The 9,700-nt window shown below is 58.4% G+C and overlaps 1 protein-coding gene across 1 annotated transcript in view; it reads left to right on the top strand.

The window, feature by feature from the left end:
• Positions 1 to 6,256, top strand: part of RFX2 (regulatory factor X2) — a 46,261-nt gene extending 40,005 nt beyond the window's left edge. The window contains 4 exon segments of the mRNA XM_007460564.1: positions 1 to 24; positions 4,448 to 4,601; positions 5,603 to 5,645; positions 6,141 to 6,256. The exon segment at positions 1 to 24 is cut by the window's left edge and continues 2 nt beyond it. Of these exon segments, the coding sequence (XP_007460626.1) occupies positions 1 to 24; positions 4,448 to 4,601; positions 5,603 to 5,645; positions 6,141 to 6,256 (337 nt within the window).
• Positions 6,257 to 9,700: the final 3,444 nt, after the last annotated feature.

Here is a 9,700-nt window from a genome sequence, read left to right as displayed (position 1 = left end):
CCTGCTGAAATGGTCCTTCTACAGGTAGGTGTGCCCTTGATCTCCCAGAGAGCGCCAGGCCTGGGAGGGAGGCCAAGGCCCAGAGATGCAGAACAGCCTGTGGGCCTCACTCCTGGGGGCTCCCGGGGCAGGCCCAGAGCCCCCTGGGGCCTGAAACTGGGTTACAAAGGCTTCTGCAGACAGAAACCGTCATCTCGGGCCTGCCTGCTGGAGAGACACGGCAGCTCAAGCAAGAGCCTTCGTTTCTGCCCCTAGAGCATCCCCACAGAGTGAGGTAAAGGAAGAATCTAGAGAGAACAGGAGCGCAGGTGGTGGCAGGTGGGAGATGAGAACCAGGTGGGGAATCACGGTGCGAGGGGCCAGCTAGGACAGCAGCAGGATGAAAACAGGATGCGACATGAGCCTTTATCCCCTCACTGCCAAGTACAAGCAGGGGGCAGGGACGGGCGTCGGCTCCCCACAGGATGGTCCTGGGCGAGGGTTAGGTGGACATGTTTTAAAACGATGTATGTAACTGTATTATAGTGAATTAGGTGTGTGTGTGTGTGTGTGTGTGTGAACGTAAGGAGATTTATTTCAGGGAATGGGCAGGCGTGATCGCGGGGCCAGCACGTCCGAAGTCCGTAGCAGGGACTGACGGGCTGGACGCTCAAGCGGGGGAGCAGATGCCACCATCCGCAGGCGGGGACCCCTTCCTCCTCAGGGAAACCTCAGTTTCGCTCCCAAGGCCCCTCTGCTGACTAGGTGAGGCCCACCCCCAGCGTGGAGGCTGAGGTTCCCCACCTCAAGTCGAGGGATGGTGGACGGGAACCATGGCGACGCCTAGACTATTGTTTGACTGAATCACTGCCCATCACTGACACAGAAAACTAACCGTCACGGAAAGTAAACGTGAGAGAGAAAAACATATGGAGAAAGAAAAAAGAATGTGAGAAAGAGAACCCATGAAAGAAAACCAAGAGAGAAAGAAAAAGGCATGAAAGGATCAATCCCGGCAGTTTACTATCCAGCTGATAGGAATTTTTTTTTTTTTTCTTAAGAGAGAGAAAACGGAGAGAAAGAAAATAGTAACTAAGGGCTCAAGTTTCCGAGAGCTGCCGGGTTCCCCGCCCAGTGGATGAGCTTCCCAGCCTCACTGTGACGTTCAGACACCTAGGATAAGAAAGGATCGTAAAGACTTCCAGGGAGAAAACAGCGGGTCACACCGCAGGCCAGGAACCAGAGCAGCATCAGACTTGTGTGCGGCCACGCAGGGCCCAGGAGGCCGGGGAGCGGTGTAGTCAGGATCGCGAGGGAAAGCTGTTCCCACGCTGCACCTCTCGCCTGGGCGAACGGGAGCGGGGATCCCTGCCTGGCCCAGAAAACGGCTGCGCTCACCCAGAGAAGCCCTTCGGTGGAGTTCCGGTCCCACTCAGCGATAAACACGTGGAAATGGAGCATTTTGTTCAACGGAGGCGATCAGCTGTTCTCTGCCTGCAGGCCGTGCAGAGGACAGCCCGCCAGCCGGCCGTGGCCCAGGGCTCAGGTTGCTGTCCACCTGGCTGTGCAGATAAATGTTATCGGCGTGAGGCCAGGCCCACTCGTTTACAGATCCTTAGCAGCGTTGAGCAGTGAGGAGCAGAAGACTATTGACTGTCTGGCTCTTATCGGAGCGTTTCCTGACCCCTCGGCCGGCTGCTGGCCCGGTCACTCCCTATTCCCATCGCCGTCTTCATGCTCTGCCCTGGCCTATTGGCCTCAGGGCCTCTGCACTGCCCTCCCCTGCCTGGAGCATCGTTCCCCAGGGAGCCCTGTGGCCCGATCATCCTCAGAGAAGCCTGCAGACCTCCCGAGTGAAATAGTGTTCCCCTTCTCGTCCTCTGTCCCCTGCGCCTGGATTTTCTTCCATGGCCTGTCACCCCGTTCTCTGTTCGCTTGTCCGTTGCCTGTCTCCTCGACAATCAACCGTGTCTCCTCAAAAGCCGGGACGTCGCCCTTGTTCACTGCTGCTTCTCAGCATCCGAATGTTGAGTGATGAATGAACAAGAAAGGGATTGTAAGCCTGATTGACCACGTGGCTCAGCTGTGGACTTACACCCCATCACCACAGAGGGAACAGGATTTAGTCCAAAAGTGCTATAAAGCAACACTGGGGTGATGGGGGAGGAATGGAGTCGGAGTCGGTGGCTGCAGAGAAAGCCGGTGGGGACTCAGCCCCCGCCCCTGTGGCCGGAAGTCGTGACCTGAGGAATCAGGACTGGCAGGGTGACCCCGTGACTTACACTGCAGAGATGTAAACCCAGCTGAGGCTTGAAAGTGGCTGCGGCCTCCGTGAGAGGGGGCTGCTTTTCTCTGTAACGACGGAGGCCCCACCTGACTCCAGCTTGTTGAGTTTGAGGGACTTGTCTCTGTAGCGTCCACCAGCAAATGGACAGCGGTGGGCAGGGGCTGGGTAAGCTGACGGCCAGGCTCGAGTCCGCTTTCTCCCAGTGGAGTTTCACTGGTGTTCCCACCGCAGAAAGTTGCGAGCCCGTTTGGAGAACCCAAAACATACCAAGGTGACCATGGAGGCGGTTCAGAAAAGCCTCTCGAGCCAAAGCTTCAAACCAGACACTGACGCTTGAGGGGTGCCGGGTACCAGCGCCCGATCCAGGGGGTCCTTCAGGGAAGGGTGCCGGGTACCCCTCTGGGTGGGCACAGAGTGGGAGGGTGACTCGAAGCATTCGGGCCTGGGGTCTCCTGTTAGAGCGGCAGCAGCACAGACCATATCTTAACACTTTGAAATGCAAGCAGCTTCGTTCCAGGCCTGTGTTATCGGCAGCAGCATGAAAACCCAGCACCGCTTCCAGGCGTGGGGAAGGGAGGGTGGGAGGGGGTGAGGGGTGAGGGGGGCCCCTTCCCAGGGACCCGTGATATGTGTTCACTCGCTTACCCTTAGGGGGTCGGCCATACAGAGCCAAAGGAGCTTCTGAGCAGAAAACACGTCCCGAACCCCGAGCCTGTTCCCTTTGCCCACTTGCACGGCCTTTGTGTTCATTCTTTGTGAACGTTCTTCAGGTGACCTTTGCTTCCTAAAGTGCTCATTTGGACACAGGCAGGCACCACCCGGGTCCCCTCCTTGGTTGCCCTTCCAGGGCATCTCGAAGCCACAGCCGGCTGGAGCCAGCTCTCCTTTTCCACCGCTGAACCAAAGTGCCATCAGAGCGTGTCTGCACACTGGCCCCGGGGAAGATGCAAGAAGAATCAAGTAAACTGATTTGTTGTCGGCTGTCTTTGCTGACTTGCCCGCATGCCCCATTGCTAACACGCAAGCAGCAGCAGTTTCAACCTGTTAAAAGATAAACTGAGGCTCATTAAGTTTTCAAAAGATTCTTTGAGGGACCTCCCTGGTGGCACAGTGGTTAGGAATCCACCTGCCAATGCAGGGGACACGGGTTCAAGCCCTGCTCCGGGAAGATCCCACATGCCGTGGAGCAACTAAGCCCGTGCGCCACAACTACTGAGCCCGCTCTCCAGAGCCTGTGAGCCACAACTACTGAGCCCGCGCGCCTAGAGCCTGTGCTCCGCAGCAAGAGACGCCACCTCAGTGAGAAGCCTGAGCACAGACTGCGACGAAGACCCAACGCAGCTAAAAATAAATAAATAAATAAAACGTTCTTTGAGCAAACATCGCTTTGAAAGCCAAAGTCATTGACAGACTCCCCGGACAGGAGCAGGGGGAGAGTTGTTTACACAGAAGGAAATGATCTGATGGCTGCGGCTTGGGTGCTCTGACAGATCTCGCCGGGTTCTGGATGCTTGGACTCCAGGGCGGCAGGGCCACCCCGGGGCGACGCCCCGTGGTTCCTCTCCTGTCTTGTCCCTTCCTGTTTCTTTTCTCGGTACCACAGCGATTAGACGTCACTGAGAGTAGGTGAGTTCTGAGCTGGAGTGTCCAGGTGTTTGGGGCCACGTGGCAGTGCACGTATAGGCCAGGGTTTTTGGTCAGGGACCACGTTAAATAACTCCTTTAGATCAGCGCTTGCTTTCTCTGGAAAGAATCAGATAGTAGATCTTTTTGAGGGATAAAGTTTTCCAGGCACACAGCACATCAAGGACAGGCACAGCCAATAAAACTTTATTCATGGATGCTGCAGTGTGAATTTCAGGTACATTCCATGTGTCGTGAAATACAATTCTTTTGACTTTTTTTGCCAACCATTCAAAACTGTAAAAACCGTTCCTGGCTGGCAGGCTGGATCTGGTCTGGCTTGAGCCGCGGTTTGCCAACCCCTGCTTTGGATGAGAGAGGCAAAGGTGCCCTGAACTTGAATCTCGTTTTTAGGCGCCTAAAACTGCTGGCTAGGGATGGGAAGGATGGGAAAGGCCGCGGGGTGGTCTGGGAGGCTGGCAGGCCCCTCGCAGGCCAGCTTGGGGCTGGAGGGGAGCCTGGCGTCCCGGAGGTGCCAGCCCGTGTCTGCCGCCTCAGCTCCATGGTGATCCGCGACCTCACGCTGCGCAGCGCCGCCAGCTTCGGCTCCTTCCACCTCATCCGGCTGCTCTACGACGAGTATATGTTCTACCTGGTGGAGCACCGCGTCGCCGAGGCCACTGGCGAGACGCCCATTGCCGTGATGGGAGAGGTGAGCACCCCCGGGGATGAGAGGGCCGGCCTCGGGGGCCCAAGAGAACACACTCGTGGGGGCGGGCGGCGGGTGGGAAAAAGCTCGCCTGCCCCAGCAGGACGGACCCTGGCTCCTCTGTCCCCTACTCACATGGCCCGGGCAGGATTTCCGCCTCATTGTGGTAAAATACACAGAAAGTAAAATTTACCTTTTTAACCATCTCAGAGGAAACAATTCGGTGGCATTTAGTACATTCACAGCGTTGTGAAACCACCACCTATCTTGTTCCAGAACATTCCATCACCCCAAAAGAAAACCCCACCCCCTTGGCAGTAAACCCCCCAGCCCCTGGCAACCGTGAATCCACTCTCTGTCTCTGTGGATCGGCCTGTTCTGGACGTTTCCCATCAAGGGAATCACACCCTGTGTGTCCTTCTGTGTCTGGCTTCTCTCACTGAGCATCGTGTTCTCGAGGTCCGTCCACGTGGTAGCGAGCATCAGTGCTTCTGTCCTTCTTATGGCCAAATACTGTTTGATTGCACGGATATGCACCACCTTGCTGATCCATCACCTGTTGATAGATGGGCTGTTTCCACCTTTTGGCTGGTATGAATCATGCTGCTATGAGCATTCATGTACACATTTTGTTTGAACACCTGTTTCCATTCTTTGGGGTATAGACCGAGGAGCAGAATTGCTGGGTCATGACAGGGTTGTTTCAAGGAAGAAATGAGGCGACACTTGTAGAGCTTTTAGTACATGATAAGCCCGTGATAAACAGCGGCTTTTCCTTCACTGACCACTCAGAGGCCACAGCCCTCCAGCGGTTCCCAGGCAGGGCCCTGGAAAGTGTTAGAGGGGCCACACCCAGACACCCAGCAGCCTCAGGGCCGCTTCTCATGGCAGAAGCCCACTCACTCACAAAGCGAAAGGCTGATTCCTCTGTGGACGAGGACATTGCTAACCTTCCCCGGCACCTGCTCTGCGGAGGGCCCTCACTCCGGGCTTCTCTCTTTCAGTTCAACGATCTTGCCTCCCTGTCGCTGACACTGCTCGACAAAGGTGGGTGTGTCTGGGCTTTCCCTCCTGTCCTGGGCCTGGTGGTGATCAGGGCGGCCCCTGGGGCGGGGACCCTGGGCAGCAGCCCACTGGGGGCTCAGAGCAGAGGCCCTGCCCCTCTTACTGGATTACGTTTAGTCCTCTCCCTGGTTCCCTGCACACCAGGCCCGTCAGCGCAGGGCCACGGACAGCACTGGTGCCGGGGCTGGGGCTGGCGGGGTGAGGGCCTCCTGCGGCCACGTCCAGAGGGGGAGCAGGGCAGGCGGGCCAGAGAGCGCCCCCCCCCTGGGGGCCCATCCCCTGCCCCGTGGAGGTGGGGGGGCCCAACTGCCAAGGGCGACGCTGCCGGGAGCACGGCCCAGGCATGTGGGCATTGGTCGTGGGGAGGAAGGTCTCCAGGTTGACTGGGTCAACCCAGGCCCAGGCCGAGGCAGTGCCCTGCCCTGGGCCCTTCGCGCCCTCTGAAGATGTGCCCCGTGCCCCACCCCGCCTCCACAGATGACCTCAGCGAGGACCGTGGAGGCAGCGAGGCCCGCTCGGAGGCCCGAGGCCGGGGCGAGCCCCTGGTGAAGCGGGAGCGCAGCGACGCCAACCACCCGCTGCAGGGCGTCTAGCTGTGCCGCGCTGCCCCGGCTCCAGGTCCCAGAGCTCCGCCGCGGTAGTGCCTCCTGGACCAAGTGACCTTTACTCTGAGTGCCGGGGCTCTCGGGCCAGGGCGCCCTTAAAGGACACGCTCTCCCTCAAGAGGAAAACCGTTGCGACTGTGACCGAAGCTCAGATGGGGCGCCCAGACCCCTCTCCCTTCTTCTGAATGTTCTTTCCCCCACTGCAAACATCCACCTCCAGAGCTGGAAGGGGCCGTGCTGAGCGAGTCGCGACCTCCACCTCGGGCATCTCCCCTGGCCAGCCGGTTCCGATTTTCACCCTGATTTGAAAAAACTCTGGCGGGTCCCGGGGAGGAAGGGATGTCCCGCAGCCGTCGGGCAGCGCCAAGCTGGCCATGTCCCCGCAGCCCCCCTCAGGCCCTGCGGTGGGGAGAGGCCATCTCGGTCCTCGCCCCGTGGCCTCCTGCCCTGCCGGCCGCCAGGCACCCCGTCTCTAGACCCCAAAGGGATCAGAAGCAGCCGCCAATTGCGTCCCCGGATGGCGCGCATCCCACGGGCCCACGTGGCTCAAAGAACACGTCACGGAAGCAGGCCCGCTCGTGGTGGGGGTGGGGCCTTTCGAAATCAAAGCCGGAAGCTTGATCAGCAGCCAGAAGGACTATGAGCCTGCCCAGGTTCACAGCCAACGTCAAGTAACACTGTGAGGTCTGAAGTGAGTTTGTTCCAAGCGGGCCGGGAGGTCAGGGTCTCCGCCGCGCCTTCAGAGGGCAGCCAACCTGCCGAGTCCGTGCGCGAGCAGCCGTGCCTGAGCCCCGCTCCACAGAACCTTCCAGAACGTCTGCCTTTGAAGTAGTGATCCCAGAGCACTGTGACCCCGGCAGGTCCCATCTTGAACTGCTCAGGGTCCAAACTCTTCTCTGGGGACAAACAAATCCCAAGGGCTGTCCCAGCCCTGACCTCGAAACTCTCCGGATCTGTGTCCCTCGCAACGTGGCGCACCAGTAAGCCCTGTGCCAGAGTTCCGCTCCCAAAGCAGCTGCAAAGAAGAAAGACAAACCTCTGGTCTAAGAAGCATCGGCTTCTCAAATGCAATAATTTCTCCTTTTGGAAATATGTTCATACGAATAGTTTTGTGCTCTAATTGTTGTTAGAACATTCCTTATGAGTGTGTATATCGCAGTATATTCAGTCCCGCATGTTGTTTTCTCCTTCATGCAGAAGGTACTAATGTAAACTCACGAGGCCTTTAAAAAGCCTACTCCTCGACAAGCAGGAGCGCTGTGCATCCCCAGCGCCCGCAGGTGCCCGGGGAGAGCGGCAGGGAAGGACGAGAAATCTCATTTTAAGAAACCAAAAGCCCGTCATGATCGCAACCTGCGTGTGGTCTTAAAAAGTTGCAGACTCAGATCACAACGTGCGTGTGGTCTTAAAGTTGCAGACTCAGACGAACTCAGACAGAAGGAAATGTCTTTAAAGCTACATCTCCTTTCCTGGGAGACGGTCAAGCTCACGGCTCCTGGATTGTGACGCCTGCCTTTTCTTCCACGTTTCTGCCTTAACGCTCTGTCTAGTCCTTTGCCGGATCCCGCGAGGAGGAGTACAAATGACGGTAAAGACACCAGCCTTCCGAGCCCGTTTTCGTTTCCCGTTGCAATAAACACACTGAACGTGCCCGTTGTGGGTCACAATCCACGCTCCAGCCTTTGCCCCGCCGCCCACTCCAGTGGCCTTGGAGGACGCAGCCCTCCCTCCCACACTCCCCTGGCCCTGGCCCAACCAGCCTGACCAGACCTGGGCCGCACGAGCCCAGGAAGGGAGGGCAGCGGTGCTTCCCTCCGGCCCTCTGGGGAATGTTCCAGAAGGAGCATTTAGCCAGGAAGGCCAGAGAGGGCAGGAAAACAGCTCTCAGCCCAGGGTGGGCGAGACTGTAAACAGACTAAACTGGTTCAGAGACGCAGAATAAATCCACGCTCCGGCCGCTGACACAGCCCACTGGTTGTTTACGGCGTTTATCTGGTAAAGCGCTGGGGCCCGAACTTCGGAACCGCCCAAGAATCAGGGCGTAAGCTTCTTCCAAAATCGCCCGTTCCTGGGCCGCACCCCCAGAGAGCCTGGCCCGGGGGCTTAAGCTGCGGGCCGGGCATCCATACTGTTGTGACCACCCACTCTGGGGGACCGTGACACAGGGGGTTATAGGACTTTGAAGAAACCCTGCAGAGGAGAGCGATGCGCTCAGGAAGGGCCCACAGGTGGGAGGATGTTCCAGAAACGTGGACGCAGCTCCCCGTTAGTCGCCCATGAAAGCTGCTGCTCAGGGGCCAGGCTGGTGCCCCGTGTGCCGCCGGAGATGCTCAGCCTTGGCCCCAGCCCGGGCCCCTCTGTCCCGGGTGGAGGCCCTGGGGACCCCAGGTGACACTAAAATCATCCATTGCTCTCCCAGGCTGGGAACTGCAGGGCCTGCGCTTGGCTTAAGGCTCTGCTGCCACCATCTTGAAATTCTTAAGAGTTTTCCACCAAAGGGCCCCTGCTTTAATTTTGCACTGGGCCCCACAAATACCGTGGCCAATCCTGGGGAGGAGCTCTCAGGACCCAAGCACGCAGCCTCCCCTCAGCCGGGTGGCCAGGCCCTGACTCCAGGCCGAGTCCTCTGCCAGGCTCTGAGAACCCAGGGGAACCCAGGCTCGTCCCTACCCTCCCGTGGTTCACGATTTCAGCCCGAGGCCCCCTGAGCAGCACGAGCTCTTGGGGGAGCAGGAGCCACCCCCCAGTCTTCCACCTTGGAGATCCCGGCCCGGGGCCAGGCGGCAGGGTCCCTGGGAGGGGAGAGCACCTTAGGGCCTGGGTAGCTGGCGAGGCTCTTGAGCACAGGAGATGCCCACGTGATTCGTGCCCCAGGAGCTGGAGAGGAGACGAGGAGGGGAAGCTGCCGAAGGCCCGTGGGCCCCTAGCCCATTGGGTAAGGCTCCGGGGCACAGGCACAGTGAAAGGGGGACCCAGTCCTAACAAGAGCCTCCAGGAGGTCCTGACCAATCACAGTGGCTTCTCGCCACTGTGGTCCATTCTTCTCTTCTTTTTGACAGTCTTCCAAGGTAGGTGTTAACCCCGCCCACCACTGTGCACGTGGGGAAAATGAGGCTGCTGGCTGGAATGCAAGCAGGATGGCTGGAGCCATCCTGGACCTCAAGGTGGACATCATAAAATAAGGATGGCAAAGCAATGAGACAGAAGGAACCTGGGTTCCTGGTGATCATTATAACCCTAATGGCCCCGAGTCAGAGTTCAATAAGCCACAGTTTGGGAGGGTTGCAGGGGGACCCATAGGCATTCTAGCCTCCAAGAACTCTGGTAGCAAGAACTCTGAAGTGAGATGCGAGGCGTGCGTGCGCGTGTGCGCACGCGTGCGCGCGCACACACACACACACACACACACACACATACACACATCAGCTGCAG

This window comes from Lipotes vexillifer, unplaced genomic scaffold (genome assembly GCF_000442215.2).
Source record: "Lipotes vexillifer unplaced genomic scaffold, Lipotes_vexillifer_v1.1 scaffold1011, whole genome shotgun sequence".
In the NCBI taxonomy this organism is placed as follows: Eukaryota; Metazoa; Chordata; class Mammalia; order Artiodactyla; family Lipotidae; genus Lipotes; species Lipotes vexillifer.
The sequence above is the reverse complement of the archived record's forward strand: the minus strand, read 5'-3'. Positions and strand labels throughout refer to the sequence as shown.